Genomic DNA, 24,667 nt, shown 5'->3' with positions numbered 1-24,667 from the left:
CCCTTTGATCTGTGGCGCAAATGCACACCAGAAAAAAAGCAACCAAACTAAATGGACGTGTCTCCCCAGATTCATACCTCAGACTCTTGGGGTACAGATACTGTCCGAGGATAACTTTGGCACGACGGCTGAACTCACTCAGAACTGCCTCTCGGCTCTCCAACTCAGAAAGTTGGATTTATCTCACCAGCCCGACATTCATGCCGTCTGCTTCTCACATACGTTACATGTTTATGTACATTTGTAAAGCTGAGAGGCGCTGGGAGCACTCAGCTTTGAGGTATGATGTTCTGAGATCTGGAGATCCAAGCTTCTGTGTAGAAAACCAAACAAAAAACATGATGACGTTATCCATGTTGATCGGGGGAGCTGCTCCGCTTTGGCCATTTTTACAGCTGCTGTTCCGGACACAACCCCCCCCCCCCCCCCCACCCCCCCCCCCCCCCCAGGTCCCAAATAAAATCAGTAGGAGAGTAGCTGTGTCAACTTATTTTGATTAGTTTTAACAACACATAACCGCTCTGAAAAACTGCTTAGCTAACGGCTAAAGTTCCCTTAGAAAACAAGTATGCATGCGCATCGACTTCCGAATCAGCAGTTGCATTTAATGCAGTGGGACGTTATACAACTAATCCACAGATTTCACACCACATGCGATTGTTAATGCTATATGTTATCCACATATTCTTCTTTGGGAATGTTTCTACATAGTAGACAAGGTTTGATGCATTACATTACTGAAAATTGTGAACACTAAGTAGGCTAGCCTGTGTCTGTTGCCTGTTGACTTTACCAGATGTGAAAGATAATTGTTTTGTAATCAAATTCACATTTAAAAACAACTGCTGTGGCTAAAGTGCTGCAAGCAAAAATGACATATTACAACAATAATTCAAAGTTAAAAACGTAAAAAAATAAAAACATTACAAAACTAAATAAAATCATAACGTAATGCATGGTAAGTGCTGCTGTAAAAACCAGCAACTACTAAAGGTTTGAAGCTACCAAGTTTACATCTGAACCAGCTCTGGGATTTTACAGAAAAGATTTCTACTGTACACAATTTACTCAGAGGTTTATACAGGCATTCAAACAATAAAAGAACTGGAAAACTTCTCCCTGACCCTCATTACAAATGTTGCACCAGTTTACAAATACCCTTATTAGTTTATTATAATGATTATTTAATACCCAGAAGTAGTTTTAGTTGAAGAATGGATCTTTTTTTTAATTCAGAATTTTGTGCTTTAAATTATTACTTTTTATTATTTTGTGTCCCAAAATATAAGTCTTATTGTGCATTCAGACCAAATGCTTTTTCAGCATCAACGCATACGGTTTACATGCAAAGTCTGTGATGGACGCACGTCAAGGGGCATAGAGACTTCTCGCAGAGCATCACTCTCATCTTGGGCTGCACGTTTTGAACCTTTCTGTGCGTTTCGTGCTCCCCGCTTGGCTTAATGTGCTTTAGGTGCCTCTAGAGAGGGCGACGCAAGAGTTGGAAAATCTGAACTTTTACAGCTGGAGGAGGGACATCAACCAATCGGAGAGACTCCACTATTTGATGTAGAGGCGGATTATCCAACAGGAAAAAATATTTTTACTTCTTATCACTGATAAGTTTTAACATCAAGCCTCCTGAATGATGCCCACTAACCTGAGAGAGACAGACAGACAGACAGACAGACAGATGCTCTTCAGCTGAAATGGGGTGCCTGTAGTTGCCCTGGCTGGAGATGCGGGCACAAATGCCAGTCAGCTGGGCGTCAAACTGGGTTCAGACAGAAAAAGCATTTTAAGTGACTTAAGCCTACATGCGGCTCCTGCAGTAAGTGGTGAAACTCATAAAATTCAAAACGCCTGTGAATTATCTGGTGAATCCAGACACAGCGCAGAGGCGTCCAACGACAAGGTTCTCTAGCTTTATTCAGTAAATAAAGCCAAGTCAATCCGGCAGAGGAAAAGAACAAGGTAGTTCCTCCCAAGTGTTGAAGTTCTAGACAGCGTGTCGGACTTTTGTGTGCACAAGCATCCAAGTTAAGGCGTTGGACGGTTTTTTGATGCTCAAAAAGTATTTGGTCTGAACACAGCATAATTCTAAAGAACCGGCCATGGCCTTTGAGGAATCGGCCATGACTCCATCACAACTAATTATCGTTAATTCGTTTATTCTCAGGGAAATTATGACTTCCTTATGGGGTCAGCTTGGATTGAACATTTTTTAATAATAAACTTTATCATTTAATATGTTGTATTTACTCAGCTTGTCTTTGTCTGATAACACATTTATTTGGTGATCTGAGACATCTAAGTGGGACACATCATCTGAAAAGATGTCTTGTTCATTTTCATCAAACAATGCTGGCCTGACCTCTCCTTCTCCTCCGATCCTTCTTCCTCCGTCAGGTGTTTATGTCGGTGGACGAGCCAGATGCAGGGAGTCAGGAGACCCCTAGTGGAGAGGACAGCACTCCTGTCATGACCACCCTGGCCCCGCCGGCTGCTGTGCCCCCAGAGGAGCGTCCTCTGGTAGAGTTTGACTCCCCCGACTCAGGTCTCCCTTCCTCCAGGAACTACTCTGTGACTTCTGCTCACTCTCAGATCCTGTCCAGCATAGACGACGGTCAGAGCACTGAGGAGGAAGGTGGGGGTAGGGAGGAAGGCAGGACTCCAGTAGGGGGGCGTCAGGACTCTCTAATTGAGGACAGGCTGTGCAGTCAGCTGGACAAACTGGTGACGAGTGGAGCTGCTGCTGAGGGGATGTCAGCCTCTCTCTCCTCTTACACAGTGCGTGGGTTTGCTAGACATATCTGTTTGTTTAATCAGACTGAGCAAAACGTAGGAATAACTGAACTAGAATTCACATCTTTCCACTTCTGCCTGCATTTTATTCTGCTTCGCTTTAATAAAGATGCACCGATCAGAGTTTTGTGGCTGCTTTCGGATCTCTGTTTTTCTGTGACGTTCTGACCAGCCCGTGCTGATTCTAACCAATCATGATTACTGTTCTACAACTATAACATCAGCATTCAAAATGTCTTGTTCTAGCCTTCCTGTTCTGAATGGTCAGTACGTAGTAAGTAAAACAACAACACGACATGTGTGAGAGAGGAGTCGCTGTACTCAGTGCTCAGCACCCACACTGAAGAGTGTTGTTCTTACCAGAACCTGGTGTCGCCTTGGTTCTGGTGCGCCTATTGATCAGATAAAGTTGAGATTTTTGGCTTCCCAGCTAGGAAGTCACAGGTCAGGGCCTATCAGAAAATCAGCTGATCCCAGTCACCAGCCAGTTTCTAGTGCATCTCTAGTATTTAAAAGTGAAGCAGCCTCAGGTCAACGGCAGCAGATGCCAAAGTTGGAGCTGAATCACGGATCCCCAGTGACAATGACCCTACTTGTCTCTTCGTACAGATCGAGCTTCTGGACACTGTTGCCCTCAACCTTCACAGAATAGACAAGGACGTGCAGCGCTGTGACCGCAACTATTATTACTTCACCACAGCCAACCTGGAGAAACTACGCAACATCATGTGCAGGTAGAGGAAGCTGTGTGGCGTACGGGGCCCTCCACCTCCCTGTGCTGATAGCCACAATAAAGGCTGCCCTGCACATGTGATGGAAAAGAAACTCCAGCTGAAAGCTCAATATTTAACAAATAAACGCAACAGCTAAAACATTTGTTGTCATTTTCCGATGGTCCTTGACTTTAACAACTGAGCTGAGTGTTTTGCCCTATAGAGGGACATAGCTTGGCTCAACGCAGCAACCATGCCGTGTTTAACGCCACAACCTCACACAGGAGAGATATAAAATAGACTTCCAATAAAATAGTCCGGTGTACATTTATTACACGTTTCTACATTTACTGGGGGTCATGGGTCAGCCACAGAGTTTGTGCATAATATCCCAATAAAACCCAGCAAAATTCGGGGGTCTTAATGTGATCAAATGTTGAGATGTTCAAGAGGGATGAAAGCGTCTGCCAGGCGTTGAGTTTTGTTCTCTAAATCTCAGCTGAACAGAATGAGCTTAACTTTCACCTGACAGCTGCTGAGATGTTGACGCTCCTGCGTGTGTCTTTGTCTTGCCTGCAGCTACGTGTGGGAGCATTTGGAGATGGGCTACGTTCAGGGCATGTGTGACCTGCTCGCGCCGCTCATGGTCATACTGGATGATGGTGAGAGGACACTCTTTGTAGATTCTCTGTCGTTGACCCGAGCAGACAGACAGATGGGATGTGACCCACAGTATCAGTTGGACTACTGATGATAGGATGCGTCCTGTTGTATTAGAAATAGTAAACAGAAAGTGTGTCTCCCTATTTGGATAACCCGCTCTAAAAATGTTTTTTTGTTGAACTCTACCAATGTTCTGGGCGTGTTCCGATGGCACCAGGGTAGAGAGCACAACCCATGTACGAAGGCCTTAGTCCAGCTGACCCGGGTTCGATTCTGAGGTCCTTTGTCGCATGTCTTCCCTCCTCTCTCACTCCCCCTTTCCTGTCAGCTTACTGTGTGAAAAACCAGCCACTAGTGGCGTAAAAAGCCATAAAAAACCTCTACCAATGTTCTCCCAGGTACAACAGCTTCTTCGTCTTCTCATTTGCGTTTGTACCTCAGGACTGATGGTGTCAGGAGAGACGGAGCAGCAGCTTAGCCTCTCCTACAGCACTATCCTGCTTCCTTTCTCTGTTTCAGAGAGCCTGGCGTACAGCTGCTTCACACAGCTGATGAAGAGGATGAGTCAGAACTTCCCCAATGGTGGAGCCATGGACACACACTTTGCCAACATGAGGTCACTGATCCAGGTGATGATAGCCGTATGGGTGTGTGTGTGTGTGTGTGTGTGTGTGTGTGTGTGTGTGTGTGTGTGTGTGTGTGTGTGTGTGTGTGTGTGTGTGTTCGCAGGGTAAGAACCAGTCTCTAAACTCTGCTGTCTCTGCTGTCAGATCCTGGACTCGGAGCTGTTTGAGCTGATGCAGCAGAACGGAGATTACACTCACTTCTACTTCTGCTACCGCTGGTTCCTGCTGGACTTTAAAAGAGGTAATGTTGCACCACCTTCTCTGTTTGACTGGGTTCTTTAAAGATGGCTCCACTTCCTCAACTACGTTCATCCCTACAGGTGAAACCAAATACATAATTCAGCCAAAGTATCCGTTCCCCTTCCTTGACACGTACTGTATAAAAAGACACAACAGTATTTTTTTTTGGTCACTGGCTGACTTTAACCTCTTAGAATCAAAGAATTTTGGTTCTAAAGTAGGTGTTTAGATACCTGAAAAAAAGGCTGGAAAAAAATAGTTGCTCTTCAAACATAAATGTTTGATCAACTGTTAACTTGATTTACAGAATAAAATGTGTTTTAGATTACAAAATGTTTTATGACATTACTGATTTGTTGTTGGACGGTATGAAAATAAGGTTGTTATACGGATGTTATACAACCGATGAACAAGGTATTTAAGGTGTGTGTGTGTGTGTGTGTGTGTGTGTGTGTGTGTGTGTGTGTGTGTGTAGAGCTCCTGTATGAGGATGTGTTTGCAGTATGGGAGGTGATCTGGGTGGCTCCCAGGATCTCCTCTCGGCACTTTGTCCTCTTCTTGGCCCTGGCGCTGGTTACGCTTTACCGTGAGATCATCATAGATAACAATATGGACTTCACCGACATCATCAAGTTCTTTAATGGTACGGCGTTTATGTTACATATTAGTCACATTTCCATCAGGGGATAGTTTCTTGTTTCTGTTTATTTATTACAGTCTTGCAGAATTTCTTTTGCAGAAATGTAGAAAGGTTCATTTATAGGCTACAGCGTCTTGAAACTTTTCACATTTTGTGATGTTACGACTGCAAACTTCAAAGCTTTTTATCAGGATTCTATAGGACCTATCTAAATAAAGTAGTGTGTAATTGGAAAATGGATGAGTGATTAACTTAACAAGTTAATCTGGCTTGTTTGGCTATAATTTCAACTGCAAGTCTTTTGGGTCATGGCTTCCTAGGTTAACTGGTTGCACTAGATTTTGTTAGAGGTATCAGACTTGATGGGGTTAAATATAAATGAACCTCCCATCACATTTTCCTCATTTTTATCTGCATCATTTTCCCTCATACTTACTGATTACTTTATATGGATCTGTCACGTGAAATATGTTGGAGTTTGGCGCTGTTACATGACAAAATGCTGAAAAGTTCCACTGGTATGAATACTTTTGGAAGCCACTGCAGCAGAAATATGAGAACTACCATTGCTTGACTCTGCAGAGCAGGAGGCTCGTGTTTACGTGTCTTCTTCTCTGACCTGCAGAGATGGCCGAACGTCACGATGTCCAGCTCATCTTACGGATGGCGCGCGAGCTGGTGCACAAAGTCCAGTCTCTGATGGACAACAAGTAACTGTGTAGAGACAGGATAAGTGGGAGGGGTGTGGGCAGCCTCGTGCTACAGACACAGTTTGCTGGCCTCCACTCACCCAGAGCGGGCTGCAGGGGCCCCTGGGAGCAGGGCCGCCTGGCTCTGGAGTTCTGTTTACATGTTCCTTCACATGGAATGCCCATGCTGTCTGTTCAGACATGTGGATTTGTCTGCATGCTAGTGAGTTTAATCACACTGTGAACGCATTTTTCAGTCCCCCAGTCTTAGTGTGTGTGCATGAAAACACACACACACACACACACACACACACACACACACACACACACACACACACACAATTCCAGCTCTTCTCCAGTTTCCTAGAGTCCCAATCTTTACGGACCCTGGAACTACACCTGTGGGACAGCCTGTGAGGAAACCTGAAGCGCTGTCTGTTTGCCAAACACCATCCTCACGCAGTGCCACAGGAGGCCACCAGAGTGCAGGATTTACACACATTGTCCGAGGAGCAGAAGACTTTGCCACGAAGATGCTTTCATCAGTGACCAAATGGACTGTGCCAACTACTTTTTCTCGAGTGTTTTATACAAGCATGTACGTTTTTAGCTGTTCACCCCATTTTTTATGTTTTCTTTTCTTGTCTAAAGTGTCATTGTAACACAAATGTTGCCTTTTATTGACAGCCCAAGGTACTTAGATGCACTTTTCTCCAAGAGTTTGCTTTGTGAAGGAAACCAAACGTGCAGGAGGCCGGAGGCACTAAGCGACAGTGGATTAATTGCAGCCAGTTTTCCGCCACATGACGGCACATGTTTGAAGCATGTGTGGAACAAACCAGAACAGCACAACAGTAAAGAGAAAAGCACACGGGCCTTCTCTGACCTCTAGCAAACTTCTATCATCATCTTTCTGCTGGAGGGGGGGAAAAAAAGGGAAACAAAGTGATGCCATTTAGAACGTTCAGTTCAGTGTTGGCAGGTCAATGATGGTGACAAGATGTGTCCATCATCTATACCCACTAGTCTCTGCAGGGTCATGGGGGGGCTGGTGCCGAGCGAGGGTCAGGGTACACCCTGGACAGGTCGCCAGTCCATCACATGGCCCCAAAGTGATACACAGGACAACCATCCATGCATACACACACACACACACACACACATACACACACACACACACACATACACACACACACCTAAGGGAAATTTAGAGAAACAAATTAAACTAACAGCGTATTTTAACCCAGCCAGGCATTGATTTACTCCAATAATTATATGTGAATCAGAGCTATATTCAATTCAATTCAGTTTTATTTATATAGCACCTATTCATGAAACATGTCATCTCAAAGCACTTTAAAAAGTCAAATTACAGATTGGGTCAGATTATACAGATTGGTCAAAAATGTCCTATATAAGGAAACCAGTTGATTGCTTCAAAGTCCTGACAAGCAGCATTCACTCCTGGGGAACTGTAGAGCCACAGGAAGAGTCATCTGCATTGTACATGGCTTTGCAGCAATCCCTATATGAATCGTCTCCCTATCATCCACCAATACGCAGATGCCCAGAGGCACATCCACATGTGATGGAATCTAACCCACAGCCTTCCTGTTGCAAGATAACCACTCTACCCTCTGAGTCACAGTCTGCCACCACTGGGCTCTTTTTATACATACCATATATTTATAGACTGAGAATGGGATGTTTGATGGAAGAAAGCCTCGAGAATGGTTAAAAAAATCAACAACAGTATCATTAATAAAATGTACCAAGATATTCCTTTAGGAATTTCTTGGTACATTTCTTTTTGTTGACAATAAAAAAATCCCATGGAAGACATACGACCACTCAGTGTGTTACAGGTTCAGATAAAACCCCAAACATTACAGGACAACTGCTGACAAGTTAATTGTCTTTCCAGCCCTAATTTGGTCATTCAACTCTAACCATATGATGCATAATTAATGGAGTTCAGCTGATGATATCAGTTGGCTGATGAATCAGATATTTGCCCTTTATTCAACTCAGTTCATTCAATATATGTGACATTGATTCACATCAAATGTATTTAGGAAGTTTACAAGAAAAGCATTTAATGAATGCACAAAAATGTAGATTTAATTAAATCCTATATTATAAATCAGCTGCATACAATTCAAATAATTCTAGTTAAAAAACACTGCAGTGAAGTTCAGTTTAGTACTCAAATCGGTTAAAAGGTTTTCTAAGGAAGCCCAGCAGGTTACACCAGGTCATTGACTTGCAGCATTGCAGCATTGCCTCCTGCTGGATGAGCATGGAGCCACAGTGGACAGTCATTGGCATTGGGTCGTTGACTTAGCAGCAATCCCTCATACCTACCATGCATGTAGCTAAAGTGGAGAGCCCGTGTCCTCGGTCCTCCAAAACCAGTGGCTCTGAGGTTTGTTCCGTTATCTCTGTTTCTGGGTTCATGGCTGTTCTGTATGCATAGGTTCTCCCATGACCCAAAAGTTGGGTTAATTAGTGTGTGAGAGAGCATGGTGATTACCTGGTTGGGCCTGTGATGGACATGCTACCTGTTCAGGTGCACCCAGTCACTGCAGCGACAGGCTCCAGCGACACTCCACCTAAACAGGTTTACATGGATATACTACATGAATCCTTAAACTATACCAGCTGTTAGAAGGCACAAAACAACCACAGCTCTTTATTGTAGGGTCACTTCTAAATTCCAGTCTGGCTTTCAGCAGTGAGGACATTTATCCATTTTGTTTTCTGAATGTCTTTCTGTTTTAGAGGGACAGCAGCCAGTTACTATCAGAAAAATCTGGCTCTGTGAGGACAGTTTTCAATCAAGTATACTAACAGTAGCTTAAAGGAAGAAGACGTCCTCACTTTCCAATTTTAGGCTGGGATAAAGCGTGCTGTGATCTGCCTCAACTGTCCTGTCTGGAAAAAGTGGCTGCAATTGTTCTGTCGGAATTTGATAATCAGCCTGAAAAACCACTCAAAGTAAAATCCAGTTTGGATTTAGCTGATTTAGGTACAACTCTTTATTTGGAGGAGAAAAGTCCCAGAGAAGGCAGAACTTCCTCTTCATCCAGTCGATCAGTGTTGTTAGGAGGTTAGTTTGAGCACATTTATTTTCGGCTCTGCAGTGAATCAGGGGGCCTTTCCTCTCTGCACCATCAGTGTGACCCTTCTCTACATGTCCAAATATGGCTGCATTTTATTGGTCATCCAGCATGGACCTCCACCTGTGATACAAGTGCCAAGAGTCTTCCCCAAATGCTGAAGTGTACTGTAGTCATCTGGCTCCCTGATGTTAGACTGATCCCAGGAACAGGTGGTGGTATGGATGTACCTTGCCACAGAGTCTGCTCCCCCTCCCCTCCCCTCCCCTCTCCTCGGCGTAACGGTGACGGAGGTTCGGGTGGGGGGAGGGTAGGAGCAGGTCTGTGGCAGAATTTCTTCTTCCAATCAGGACATTGTGTACCAAAGCCTTGAAACAGCCCCCTCTGTGGCATGATGACAATGTGCAATTTCATACTGCATCTTGAAGACTGACTGTTTACTATGTGTGTAAAATATTGTGTGTAAAATATTTTTGGAAATAGTGTTCTTGAATTCTTAACTACTGTGCAATTTCTGTTGTTTGGGAATTCCATCAAAGTCTATATTGCTGTACATACATATGAACCAAAAGCCCAATATTTGTATTGAGACTGAACATATATATAAATATATAAATCTATAACTTATTTTCAGATCTATTTTTCTGTTGGTTCTAACAGCACTGGTCTGAGGTGTGTACTGTGCAGCGATGCAGAATGTGTGCCGACTGTGTTACCCGTTGACTGTTAAGTGTTCTCTATCAATGTTGTGCACTGACTTTAAGATTTCAGATTTCTAATTATTTAGGGAGCTAACAATGACTGCATTGCCAAACGTGTACTGGTAAGGATGTATCATTTGCCTTGAATGTAATGTGTTATTAAAGAAGAGGTTGTTCATTTGTTTGCTGCTCTTTCAATTAAATGAAACCTGAAATGATGCTGCAAAAATGAAAAGGTGAACTAACTGTTTGGTGTTTTTGAACAGTGTGAACAAACTGGATTAAAGATGTTCTGTTTGACTTTTTTTTCTTTTTTACTATAAGAAAAAGAGCTAAATGTTATTTTCATTGGACTTGCCAACAAAAAGAAGGCTATTGGACGCGTCTTACAGGTCATCGCAAAAGATGAGCCTGACAGCTTTTGAACACCAGTTTGAAAGCAGGACAAATATGTTGCACATACCAAAGTGTTTAACTGCAGCAGGAGCCTATCTTGGCTAAACTGCCACTGGTTTACACTGTGCCACTCAGTTTCACAAATACAAAGGTAAGTTTATTTATATAGCCCTTTTCAGAAACAAGACGATTCAAAGTGCTGTACATGAACAGAAAAAACATTACACACATGCTTAGGAAAAACAAAGGAATAAGCTAAATAAATCCTTGACTAGAATTCTTCTTTTACACATTAACAAACACAGAAAGACTTAATTGTTTCAATTAATAATAAGAAATAAGCTATGTATATTCTTGGGGATTTCTGATCGAAACTAATTTTGTCCAACCTTTCCAAAGCTACAAGTAGAATTGTCATGATTTAGGTTTTTGTTTGTTTGTTCTGGACTAATTAGTTTCCACCCTCCTCAGCAAAAGCCCCTGTCACCTCCCTGTCCATACTTAAGTTTCCAGTCAGTCCAGTCATCTGCCCAGACCATTTCCACCTATTGTCACTAATTTGTTTTAACTCTACTCACCTGTTCACCTGCCTTCATATACCTGCCTCTCTGACCTGCTCTCTACCAGATCGTCATTTCACATTTCATTTCATCTCACATCTCTTGTCCTGCTGCTGTGGTATTTCCAGTTTGTCTACGTGCTCCTCCAGTCTTGGCTCAAGACTGGTAACACCTGCATCTCCTGCTCAGTTTTTTTGTTTTTTCAATGAACTCTGTCCGGCTGAAGTTCGGGTTTGCCAGCGGTATCCGTTACAAAAATTACTTCTTTTGTGTCATTGTTTCACTGGAACGAGCTTCATCACTAAAAATTCAAAGCTTAATTTTTTTTCTATTCATACATTCCTCAAAGCTACAACTTAAGATCTCTGGTCCAACCTTTCTAAGCCACAGCTAAAATGGAAGTCTTTCTATTCAGGGTAAAGTTTCACTGAAACAAGCTTCATCACTAAAGATTCTAAAGCTACAGCTTGAAGTCTCTGATCTGACCTTTCTGACACTGCAGCATAGTAAGGAAAGATGGAACACTAGCGGCGGTGTGTGCCTGTGTGTTTTACTATAATGGTGTGTGTGTTTGTCTGTGAACTGTGGCAGATAGCACTTGCAGCCATTAATCTTTGATAGTAATGGAATATTATCAGGCAGTTCAGTTCAGCGCGCTCTGTTTCAAGGTCACAGATGTCAGAGATTTACAGGGCATCTTGTTTACATAACATCCAGGAGACATTAAGATTGCAGGGAGTCAGTTTGGATAATAACATTTGTTTTAGGCAGGCAGACTATTGTTTTTCTGTCTGCCTTAAAAGTCTTGCTGGTTCTTCTAAATGGCGTTTCCAAACAGCCAAAATTGTGGTCATTCTACCATGGTCGAGCTTCCACCTTTCTCCCAGATCGTTCCCATCCTGCCAGCAAGTTCAGAAACTGCAGCTGGCAGCTCTGCTTACACAGCATTTCAGTCTGAGTGCTAGTAGCGGACATATCCCTCACATAGTTCAGGCAGCCTTGACGTTGGCCGAAACAGTTGCAGACATTTTCACAATTATTCTAGGTAACTGCCAACTCCAAAAATCAGAAATCCTGTTATCATAAATCTAATTTTGTACAGATTTTCAACATCCTCAACTGACAAAATGGACAGACACACAATCCTCCTCTCACCGTGTGTCCAGCTGCACATGTCCCATTGGCACAGGGGCTCTCTTCGCCCAGTCTACTCATTGAGAAAATTTTATCAATTGCGTTGAGAGTCATGCTGACCAGATCCATAATTTATAGTTTGGAAGATATGTAAAAAGAGGCTTGAAAATGATTGACAGAAGCAAGCAGGGAAACGGAGGAGGGAAAGGGGAAAAGAGACAAAGAGAGGAGAGAAAAGAAAAGTGTCCCCCTTCACCGAGAAGCAGGAAGAAAAAAAAGCCAATAACCTACCTCTGGGCTGCTCCAGACCCTCCGTATCCCTCATGCTTGTTTTTCCATCATGTAAAACGCAGTGACAGAAGCAGGAAGGCATTTTGGATTTTCAGAATAAAATTGCTCTTCTGCTGCCAGCTGTTGTACACCAAGGCTGCATGCAAAATGTTGTAATCATAGCTCCTGTCCCACGACCTTTCATGGGGTCAGCAGTCAGACTGCTGTGCCCATTTTGCACAGCCTTAAACTCAGATGTCATTACGTGATGGAAACACATGGATGATACTTGTCAAATCCGGGCTTACAGCCTTCCAAAAAAAAAAACTACAAAGTGCGCACTTTCTGCTCCGTACATTTGCATTAATTTCCATGAGGTGGGCTGTGCTTATATGTCATGTCATTGCAAGGGATTGTGGGATACCTTCTAGCTCTTAAGCGGCAGTAAGGGACACCACAAGCTCCCTATGCCAAATGAACTATGATAGGAAGCATGCAGACACCTTTTCCTTCCTCCTTCCTTACTGACTGCACTATCTGAACAGCACTTATCATGGCGACTGCTGACACACTTCCGCTTTGACCAAAGTGACCTTACCCAGTAAGGGTATTTGGATGGACCCCTTGTTTGGCAGGTTTACAAACGCTCAGGGGTGTATTTGTGCAGGTTTGTGTGGACAAAAACATAATTAAAAAAAACTATCCCGTGTGTAAGATATTTTTAAAAACGATGTGGGGCAGATATTTGTTTTTAATAAAGACCCAGTTATGTGTGTACAAAACCTGTGAGCCAGGATCCTTCTCACAAACAAGCTTTAGGGAAAAGGACATAAAGTCCCCATAAACACATTGCTAAACCTATGGAAAGAAAGCCTTGCCAGATAAGCTGAAGGCTTGCAGCTGCTAAGGGTGATCTGACATCATATTAAACCTTGTGGATCTTGCATGGATGACAGCTTTGGTGAGACTCTTGTCCCTACTGGTTGTAACACCACTCTAATGTGGCCTTTTGGCATTCAAAATGTTAGATTGTGCCTCTTTGTCAACATATCTATATGATAGAGTTTATAAACCTTTTTAAATTCTGAACTTGATTAATCAAGTTCAGGTATTCAGATTTAGTATTTTGAACTAGAGGAGATCAAATACTGTTCAGAGACCTTTAAAACCACTGAAATGAACTTTTAGTTAGCAGGATCTGAATCTGTGAATCAAATACCAACTTCAGCTTCATTGTCCAGCATGTCTTCTTCCACTGTGCACAACCCTTTCAATCCTGTTTGATTAAAATGTAAATAAGCAATAAACGTATTGTGAAGTCACTGCAGACCATCTGTGGGACTGATTATGACAACTTCTTGACAGAATGGCACCATGTGATGAGCTATTTCACCTACATAAAACTTTTTTTTTTTTTTTAAATGCCACTAATAATGCATCTTCCTCTGCATGTCTACAGTGCCTGTGTCAAAATGGAGAGGCCCGACCAAAGGTAAAATCAAAAATGTCCCAAGAGAAAGAAAACTGAAAAATATGGTGGCAGAAAAAGGCAAGAAATTATCAGCTGCAACATTTGTTCGATAGTTTCAGTAGAGCAGGAAGTCACTAATCAGTGAAAAGCCCTGCGCTACAGACGCATAAACCATGGGCAGCATAAGGACAGTTGAACAAATGAGGGAGCTTAATGATGGCAGGAAGGAAGGAGGCTGGTAAGCCATCACTGTATCTGTATCCCATCTCATAATGACGATAATGGCTAATCAAATCCCACCAGTTGCTTAGTGAGCATGCACTATATGTAGGATTTTATTAGCGGCAAAGCCCACACTGCTGTGGGAAACCTTTGGTTTCCATCGGAAACCTCTGTCTTACTCTTGTAAGGGGTTGGGCTTGTAAAAGGGCTCTTTTCCTTCACCTAATGGGGAGTTCACAGGCAGCCATTGCATTTGTTATTTTATTCAGTAAATATGCAACTGAAGTTCTCCAGTGCCCCGTTTCAGAAAGAATGGCCGATCTACCCTGAGTAGAAAGCTGCTACTCTGAGTTCTACCTCACGCTGTCATACTCAGGCTCAGCGTTTTTGGTTTCAGGACAGGAGGTATCAATCAGGTAACTAAACTCAACTGATAGTAGTGTTGTTTGATGGAGAATTAAAGCTGTTTTTTCACACTACACTCATTCAATTGTTCAGAACTGAGGGCGTCCCCTGGTTGTATTAGAAGAGCGATGTGTGGGCTGAAAATATTGCATTAAATTAATGACAGTGGTGAAAAACGGTAACGATTGAAAACATATTAATCCAGAAATATAAGACATTTAATCACCATCTGATCAGCCTCTCCCAACAGAGATTTCTGAGTATTTGTGCTCCAGCATTAAGGACCCTCCAGGAAAGGAAACACCTTTTCAGACAGTTCCTTGTGCAGATCTTAGCTAAAAAGTAGGAAAAACTCAGTTAACCCTACCAAGCAGGGATGTTTCACAGAATAATTTGTTGTCATAATTTGACTGAGCGGCTTCTGAGCTTTCTGAAACGAAAAGCCAGGGTATGCAGGAATTTACCCCAGACGCTACTCTGAATATCCACTAACCCAGCCTTCTGAAACGGGGTCTTGGAAAACATGAAGAAATCCAAAGCCTCAGAGGGAAACATTCAACCCATCAAGAAGTTTTGCTGCTAAGTGTAGAACTGGGCTGGATTTAGGTGGCAGTGGGCCACACGGAGCAAAGCTCTTCAGCTAGATATGAGAAAAGATACTAACGGTGATGGCATCTTTCTAGAATCTAGAATCCAAAAAGAGACAAAAGATCATTGAGTTGAACAAATATCAGTAACAGGTGTTTTCATATCCCTGCTATATATTCGGTGTGTGCTCATAAAAATAAATAATCATTATTTTTCTACGTTTATTTTCAATATCTAAAAAACAATAAGCAGACAAGCACATTTTTTTAAAAAGCATCATTTATCACTTCTGATACATCGAACTAACAGTACCCATGGCATTGCACAATAAATGGGCAAAAAAACAAAAAATTAAACATTAAAATAGGTATTGCAGCTTCGGAAAGCTAGTCCCCCATTCATAAATACTGGCTTGATTTCAGTTCACTGTAGTTTCTTACAACAGAATCACAGTTTTTTTCTCTAAACATCCAGAGGTCGCTCCTACAAACTTGGTGAGCATGATGTGACATAATGACAATCAGCAGACATTCAGTGGTGCTGAGAAACGGCACTGCTTCTCAGGTTAAGGTACAACACTAAAGGCCAACGGTCCTCCTGCAGAGGAGGGAGAGCAGCCCACAGGAAGAGGAAGAGGGCTTATTCTGGTGAAGACGTGAATGCTTAGATGTACCAAAATCCAGCGCAGATGGAGAGACGTCCTTTAGCCTCGGTTTGGCTGAGTCCTGGACAGAAACATGGGAACAGTGTGAATTGATGGATTTTTCGGGTTTGAGCACTAAAACGGATCACTCTAAACATCAATGGACCATTTTGAAAATAGCTCGCTCCCCTCTGCATGCCCCACACACCCCAGAGCTACAGCACGCTGTCACTCTCCCAGCAGCTAGAGAGGAGGAGAGAGAGAGAGAGGTGTGTATGGATAGAGATCGACTCACAGTGAGTCCAGCGCAATGCAGCGCAGTGGAGTCAATATCAGCAAAAGCTGCTGATATTGTGGGCTGACCCCCACAAGCACCTGCAGCGCTGCTGGTTGGAGGCAGTTTTGTGGCCTCGGTGGGGTGATGGACTAGAATGTGTGCGAATAAATTTGTGGTTTGTCTATCCTTCACAGGCACACAGAATTTGGATAATGTGCAAATAGGTTGCGTTAGGTCTCACCTTCAGCATTAGGATAGAACCTAAAATATGCCCAGAAAACTGATTTAGGATTCTTTTTGGCACCAAATTGCTGTCTGACTCATGTTTGCAGCGCCGCATTTTTTTTTTCTATTTTGATGAAGTAACTGTGCCCGACCTATCAGCCGATTGGATCATCTATCGGCAACAGCCAGTGACCACGATCTTATGATCAGAAAATAGAGATGGTTTCCTATCCCTAGTCAGTAACAGCACAAAGTCAAATGTTTGTTTTTGTTTGTGTTACAGTCTTGTTAGAATTGTGTTGCTATGTTGATTCAATTCAATGTAATGCTACAATTATGGCATGTGGGCTAATAATTGGAGTTTGACCAGCGATGGGCCAGGCGTTACTGTTTTTTGACGAGTAGCCAGTAGCCCAGCTAACACAGTTAGCATTGTTTAATGCAGCCCGCTGCACTTGTGAGTTGCCCACTGTGATCCTCACATACATTCAAGGCATTCTCTTTTTGACAAAAAAAGATTGATGTGGATAACTGGTCTGGTGCTTAGGTTTTGGAGGTAGAGAGTGGCATGGCTTGCCACACATCTTGTTTTGGTCTACAGACAGCGCTCCAGGGGGTGAAATTTCCCTCATTGCTCCTTTAAGATTCTGGGAGGCCATCAGCATAAAACAAGAGGTTGTTGTGGCAAAATCTATAATTAAGGATATTTTGAGTTTGAAGAACCCAAGTTAAAATATGTGAAAAGTCAGATGTGTGTTAGCACACACTACTTCATTAGAAATATATTTGTTGCTGTGAAACTACCTGTGTGCTTTGGTGCAGACTGTCCCTCTGCTCCTAACTGGGGTTGGGTCTCTCTGCAGACTTCTGCATCTGTGTGGAAGAACAAACAACAACTCAGCTTCACGAATCAGCCCTGGTTCCAGTAGGGAAATGCAGGAATAACAAACTGGTAACAAAACAAAACAAAAGTGTCACCACATCCAGCCAAAATATGCTGACTGTTGCATTGCAAAAAAAAAAAAAAAGAAAAAACGAACACAAAAACAAGGACAGTTGGAAGCATCTGAAAACAAAACCCAGAAGTAAATTCATCAAACCGCCAGCAGAGGGCAGAGAAGACCCAAAACCAAAAGGCAACACAAAGAGGGCAAAATGTTATCCTCAGAAGCTGAAGACTGAGAACATGGAGCAGTCATGGAGCTGACACCAGACATGAACAACAGGCTACAATAGATGGTAGGAACTGCAGAACTGAATAACTGGAAGCAGATGGAAGCATGGAATCTGATCTTCCACACAGCAACATGGATTAACTAAGATCAGGCACTTGCAGGAAAAACAAAACAAAAAGCTGACTCTGGGACAAAAAAAGAAACAAAAAGCTCAGCAACAGGCAGGATTGTTACTGTACCTGTGATTGCTCTTTTAGGAAATCTGGGAGCTGAAATTCCCCTTTATAGACCTGGAAAAAGAAAGGGCCAGCTTTAGAACTTCACCCAAGGATGAACTCTGAATTGGACTACTAGTGACATGTCATGTAGAGCGGCTTGTTTTTGTAGTGGCCAACTTCCAAAGTGAGCCTGGAGCAAAGCAGAGACGGAGCAGATGCTTCAAAGAATAAGGTCAAACCAAGGAATCTGGTAGGGAAGCTGGGGAGGTTAGAGTCCAGGGCCTGTTCCAACATCCCTATACTCTGTGTGTAGTTGAACAGTCTATCCAAAAAAGAAACAACAAAATGAAGTATATTTTTCTTAAAACACCAAAATAACAGATGGACACCAAGTGTCTGGTCCTCGAATGGAGAAAGCAAAAAGACACAAAACATAAAAAGGCATCTGGAGGGTCAAAGTGAAAAAGCGAGCAAAATTTAAGGAAAGTTCAGTTTTTATAAATCAGCTTTTTTCCTTTTACTGCTCCTTTATATAAATTCTGGAACACAGTTCAGAGACAACATGGCCTACCAATCCCCTTCCTTTAAAACAAAAATATTACTGGCATGGGAACATTAAGAGAAAAAAGGTTTTTAGGCCTAAACCAAATAAAAATGGAGGAGACAAACATAAATTAAATGCACTAGGTCCTAAATTTTTTTAAGTAAAAAAAGTGATATTTATCTGATTCTTATTCTTATTCTGATTCTTAATAATCCAATTAAAATCACTATGCTTGATCCAATCCCAACAACCCTGGTCAAATTTTTTCCTTCAGGCTCTTCCTCCCTACTGCCATTACTCACTCAACACTTGAGTTGTCCCTGCTCTCTTTAAAACTGCTCTTATCAGCTAAAAATACCTGACTCAGATCCCAACTACAACAACCTCCGCCTCATAAATGCTCTTCAAACTCTAGGGTCACTTGTGGAGTACCACAGGGTTCAGTCCCTGGGCCAATTCTCTTTACTATATATATATATATATATATATATATATATATATATATAGTAAATATAGTAAATATAGTGAAGTGATGATTCCAATCAATTACTTCAACTACAGGCATGTCTTGATGACAAAAGCTGGATGACTTCAAATTTCCTGCTTTTAAATTCTGTCATGTCAGAAGCTGTCATCTTTGGACCAGAGTCCTCAAAAAATTTAACTTCTTAATCAATTGCTTAATCTGGATGCAATTATATTGGCCTCTGGTAATAAAACCTTGGTGTTATTTTTGAGCAAGACATGTCATTTAAATCTGAATATCATTAAAGACACTCACTAAAACAGACTCTACCATGCTGAGTTTTAAAACCTGACTGAAAAACATCCACAATTCTTTGCTCGTCTAAAAAGGGCTTGACCTGGGAAAGGACAACTTTCTCTAAAACTTTAGAAATAAAAGGCAGCTTGGAGATAGGCCTAACATTCGCTAAAACAGTTTGGTCAAGGCCAGACTTCAGGAGAGGCTGCTTTACAGTGTGCTTAACACTTACAGGGCCAACACCTGACAGCAAGCTGCTGTTTCCAATAGTAAAGATGATCTGTCCTATGCTGGGGAAAGCCTCCTTAAATAACTGAGGGGCAGCAGGATCACAAAGAGAATCTGATGACCTAATATGTTCAAATTCACTGGTTCAAATGTATCAAAAGCAACTCAACGAGGAATCAAACAAGAAGGGTCACAACTAGGTGCAGAAATGAGGACTCTTACAGCAACAACCCTATCTATGAAAAAATGCATAAAGCCATTACATTTTTTGGAACATACTTCCAGGCAGACAGGTTGTGGGGCATTTAGAGTGCAATCAATCATTTTAAACAACACACTTGAGTTATTCTAATGGGACACATTTAGGTTGGACAGCTATTCCCTTTTTGCATCTTTAACGGTGTTCTGATAATAACACCAGCAATTGGGTTAGGGTTAGGATCTGGAATGCAATCTGCAATTTATCCTTTTTCTATTTCCGTTCGGCTCTGCGGCATTCCCGTCTGACGGCATGAGCCTTGTCATTAAACCATGGCTCAGCTTTGGCTTTAGACTGCAAGATTTTCATAGGGACCATAGTGTCCAGAATAATCCTACAGGATAAAAGGGTTAAAAACACGACAGCGACAAGCAGGAGCCCAAGGTTTACCCGGGCACGGGATAGAGCAACATTAAATAAAACAGGCATATGATCAGAAACAGTACATTCACCTATTGCAAGATTAGTCAGAGAGGCCATGAGAGAGGACAAGGTCTAATATGTGTCCATGTTCGTGTGTGGAACCAGTCACTCACTGCACTGAGTTAAAAGAGCCAGTGAGGCAAAAAGTCCTTAACCAGCGCCTTAATGGGACAACATACATTGGACTACATAACGAAACAACATAACGAAACCTAAGACTTCAGCTTGTGGAGATATTAAAAGATATCTACAATTGCACGGGGCAGACCCATGATGCAGGACCAAGATGGAGCTGACGAGCCTGACCTGTGACAAGCTAACGAGATAGCTGAGGATATCAGTAATATTGGCTTAGCACTAACAAAAATGTATGAAGATCTGAGGGGGCTGCCAGATATACATCGCAGCACCACCTCGGCAGAGACTAAACTCTCATCCCTAATTACAAGAATGGACGACATGGAGAAGCGTGTGGAGTCCTTGGAAATGACCGAGCAGGAGTAACAAGCTAACCCGCCAGCTAGCAAGTAAGATGTCAGATAGAAATGGCATGAATTAGAGGACACGGAGAATCACTCGCGATGCAATAATGTTCGCTTCGTCGGCTGTCCGGAAGGCAAAGTAGGGGGAGACGTGGTAACATTTTTGGAGGAGCTGTTGCCAAATTTGCTGAACACGGAAGGGAGACAAGAAATTGAACGGGCAGATCGGGTTGCTAGCCAGCAATCCACATCAGGCGACAGACCCAGACCAATACTGGCCAGGTTTTTGAGATCGTCCGACTGGGATGCGGTGTTGCAGGCAGCGAGAAACAAAGGCAAGATGAGTTGGGAAAACACAACTATATGCATTTCCCCGACTACTCCAGAGCTATCCAGATGAAGCGCAACAAGTTTAAGGAATGCAAGAAAAAGCTGCATGATCATGAGGTGCGCTTCAGGATGCTGTTTCCGGCTAAGCTGAGAATCGAGACTGAGAAGGATGAGAGGGCGTTTGATTGTCCCCGGAAAGTTATTCAGTAAGTACTGAATAATGACGGATGTGTTTCCATTCTCATCCCAAGCATCCAAATGTTCAATTAAAGACACTGGTGTAGACTTATTGTTACGGCAGCAACGCACGTGTGGGGCCACGGCGAGTGGAGTCTCACGGACCAGACTCTGACCTCCTTCATTGAAGGGACATTTGTGGGGGTTGATATGTGCAAAGTTCAGGTCCAGTTGCACACTCTTCGTTTTCTTAGTTTTATGGGGATTGTGTTTAGTTACCACTACTGTGTAATGGCATTGCTTTTGATGAGTAGTTGTATGTTATTAATGCACGGGCAGGAATGTCTTCACTAATAGGTATAATGCGTCTCGTCACTTGGAATGTAAATGTATGGGGAACCCTGCTAAGAGGAAAAAGGTTATGATGATCTAAAGAAAAAATATGATGTGGTGTTTCTTCAAGAAACACCACATCATTCTAAGTCAGATGCAAATCAATATTTGTTTTTGTTGAAAATAAAATAAAAACTGTTGATCATAAGAAAACCAATGACAAAATTGAGATCCTCCTTGAAGAAAATAAATCTGTACTGTCCGTTTCTGACCGTTTCTCAGTTGATCGCTCTATAGTCTCCCCCTCACCTCAGGTTATGAATCGTGTGTCATCCTTGATAGCACTCTATCCTTTGCCTTTCACATCAATAACATTACCAGGTCTGCATATTTTCATTTACAGAATATTAATCACCTACACCCTTCCTTTTCCCTCCACTCTGAATCGATTTTTATCCATAGCCCTCCTGCATCGACTACTGTAGCTCCCTTCACTTTAGCCTTCCTCAAACATCCCTCTAAGCTTCATAGCCCAAATTAATACCATACCCCATTTCCCCATATTACCATAGTCCTACAGCAGCTCCACTGGCTCCCTGCTAGATTCAGAATAAAATGTAAAATCCTTATGTATATATTCAAGACCATCCACAACCCCCCTCCCCCTATCTGATCTCTACATCACTACTCTCTCCTGCACTGTTGGATCTTCCTCTTCCATATACTTTATTGTGGCTTCTGCCTACCTCAGCAGCATGGGGACCAGAGATTTCTTCCACTCCCCCTCTGGACGTCTGCAATACTGACCCTTTCTTTGTTCAAGTTTAAGTCAAAACTGTTCAAGAATGCTTACTCACTGTGACAATGCACTCTGTGCATACAAAATGACAAAGTTTGTCTAAATCTTTTTTTTTTGTCTAAATCTAAGTCACATCTTATAGATTCATTACGCTATGTTTAGCATAAATTTTCATGATTTATGGCTTACAGCTAATGAAAATGCAAACTGCTGTTTCTCAGAAAACCAGAAAAATCCAGAAATCTGTTCCTACTCATAAGTATGTCCTTCTACTGCAGAGGTGTCAAACTCAAGGCCCGCGGGCCAAATCCGGCCCGTCAAGGTAAATTATCCGGCCCTCGAGAGCCAAAAAAAAGGCATATATCCTTTTAAAGTGTATAAAACTGTGCCTCCTGTAAGTGTAACTCACCCCAATATCAACTTTTTTTGCAGATAAACTGTATAAACTGGACCTAAGGGTGCTACTTTTATGTTACTGTGCATTTTTTATACTACAGTGTGAACTGGAATGAAATTATGAAATGAAAAGTATCGTCTCTACTCATGCAAGCGGCCCTTTTAATGACTTCATGATGCCAAAGTGGCCCTATATAGAAAGTAGTTTGACACCCCTGTTCTATTGCATCCAGTACTTGGTTTGGACTCCTTTTGCATGAATTACTGCATCAGTGCAGCGTGGCATAGAGGACAGACACCAGGCTGTGGCTCTTTTGATGTGTTCAGGAAGCCCAGGCTCAACGTTTCACAATAATCCGTAGGTTCTGACGTTGAGGTCCGACAGTTTGCTGGCCAATTAACCACTGTAATTCCATGGCCAATAAAGCAGGGCTCTCCAAATCTGTATTTCTATAAAGCTTAACAGCAGAAATACTCTAAATAGTGACTTTGGACTTGATGAAACACAATGTTATGTTTCTTTATATGTTTGTTTCTTTATGCATTTTTCCCACCCTTTCAGCTTCTTTAGCAATGACCTTTTTGTGGCTTACCACTATGAAAAAAGCTAAATTTAGCTAAAGTTAAGCTGAACAGTAGATGGGGAGAAAGACTTATTAGAAGGGAAGAATACTGTACAATTGTTATTAGATAATACGATATATTCATATAAAAATGTTCAAGTTGAATATACCAAACAACACTTCCTGAGAAGCTAAAAAGCGTGCAAGTAGTCCTTAGCATCTGATACCATTTATCAGATTTTTAGATTTCATATTCAAGTCAAAAGAGATAGATAGAATTTCTGAGATCAATTTATTTTTTCCATGATTTATTGGGTAGCATCTTTAGTTATGTATAGACAGTTAGTTGTTAGGTTTTGTAGGAAGTCCTTTGAATGGGAAAATGCAATAATTATATTTTACTATCATTACTATTGTAATAGCATTCACTACAGTATCAGTATTTCTAATGTTAATAAATCAATAAAGCTGAAGAGACATACTTTGCTGATGTTATTGATGTGGTTATTCTCTCACATGAACAGCTTTTCGGGCCTTTCCAGCTGATCCCATCTGATTTACACTGATGCAGTAGTTGCAGTTCACTAAAACTGGTAAAGAATTGTGTAAATGTGTCCCCAGCTCTATGTTAAATCAGGAGGATTGAGAGTTTTCTTGTTTACATCTGAGAACAGATGTGCTGTTGTGCAGTTTTCTCATGACAGAAGGACCAGTTGTCGGTGCCCAAAGTAAATCCATGAGTCAATTACTTTCCATGTGACGTCCATCATGCAGATGTTGGCTTTTTATAGTTGTAGCACCTGTACGGTACTTTATCTTCTTTTAGTGGCATAATTTCATTGAGATAAAGAATGCCAATTAACTTACCTGCATCTGTACGTAAAATATGAAGAAAACAAGCTGCTCTTCAGTCAATTTTCCCCACAATACAAAAGCTCTTGTTAATCCTCTGTGGTACAGTGTTGCTGGCTTGGGTGTTGGCCTGAAAGTGGCCAGAAGTGGAGTGGAATCTGATCCTCAAGACCAGAGCAGAGAAATGAGTGCATGTTTCGGATTTCCTCCAAGAAGCCATTTTTTCAGCTTCTCTCAGGACAGGGTCGCACAGACAGACTACACTGAGCTAGGTCAGTTCAAAGGCTAGATGTCACTTTTGTCTCATGAGATCCCGTAACACAAGGCCAGGGTTTCTTCTTTCTGAGAGGTTCTGATCTCCAGATCCATTAGAGCCGAAATATACATTACAAATTCTTATTAAAGAGGTATATTGAAAAGGCAATATGCAGTGCCTATGCACTGAAAACAAGCTAAAACAGATGGCAGGAACCTCAGACTGCACATGCTGGCTCAATCCACACTCTGCACATACAAATGCTGCATTGCCAATTTCTTCTCATCTTGCCACAGCCGAATTACAGCAAAGGAGCTGTCTGTTGCTAATGTCAAGGCTGCACCATCCAGCCCCTTCCTGTCATGTTGCATGTTTTCTCAAATTACAGAGAAATGGGGTTTTGTGTAGTTCAGATTGTTTTGTTTAGTACAAGACAACCTCGGAAAGCCACTGAGTCACTGACTTAGCGCTGATATTAAGTA

General features: G+C 42.1%; 2 protein-coding genes across 6 annotated transcripts in view; one reads left to right on the top strand and one right to left on the bottom strand.

Annotated features, from left to right (window-relative positions):
• sgsm2 (small G protein signaling modulator 2) overlaps window positions 1-7,301 on the top strand; it is a 114,360-nt gene extending 107,059 nt beyond the window's left edge. For 2 of the 4 annotated variants that reach the window (XM_036149846.1, XM_021324635.2), the window contains 7 exons: window positions 2,410-2,790; window positions 3,415-3,539; window positions 4,098-4,180; window positions 4,701-4,810; window positions 4,952-5,048; window positions 5,523-5,690; window positions 6,313-6,401. In XM_036149846.1, coding sequence (XP_036005739.1) covers window positions 2,410-2,790; window positions 3,415-3,539; window positions 4,098-4,180; window positions 4,701-4,810; window positions 4,952-5,048; window positions 5,523-5,690; window positions 6,313-6,401 — 1,053 coding nt within the window. Of the gene's footprint in view, window positions 1-2,409; window positions 2,791-3,414; window positions 3,540-4,097; window positions 4,181-4,700; window positions 4,811-4,951; window positions 5,049-5,522; window positions 5,691-6,312 lie in introns of all 4 variants that reach the window. The other 2 variants (XM_036149847.1, XM_036149845.1) reach the window with 2 other exon arrangements.
• Window positions 7,302-15,503: 8,202 nt separating this feature from the next.
• tpst1 (tyrosylprotein sulfotransferase 1) overlaps window positions 15,504-24,667 on the bottom strand; it is a 58,126-nt gene continuing 48,962 nt past the window's right edge. The window contains exons 4-6 of one of the 2 annotated variants that reach the window (XM_021324633.2): window positions 17,802-17,852; window positions 17,192-17,260; window positions 15,504-15,967 (exon numbers count right to left, since the gene is read on the bottom strand). In XM_021324633.2, coding sequence (XP_021180308.1) covers window positions 17,225-17,260; window positions 17,802-17,852 — 87 coding nt within the window. In that variant the 3' untranslated portion in view covers window positions 15,504-15,967; window positions 17,192-17,224. The remainder of the gene's footprint in view (window positions 15,968-17,191; window positions 17,261-17,801; window positions 17,853-24,667) is intronic. The other variant, XM_012878732.3, reaches the window with a different exon arrangement.

This window comes from Fundulus heteroclitus, chromosome 18, assembly GCF_011125445.2.
Source record: "Fundulus heteroclitus isolate FHET01 chromosome 18, MU-UCD_Fhet_4.1, whole genome shotgun sequence".
Taxonomy (NCBI): Eukaryota; Metazoa; Chordata; class Actinopteri; order Cyprinodontiformes; family Fundulidae; genus Fundulus; species Fundulus heteroclitus.
Note: the sequence above shows the minus strand (reverse complement) of the source record. Positions and strands in the feature narration are given on the sequence as shown.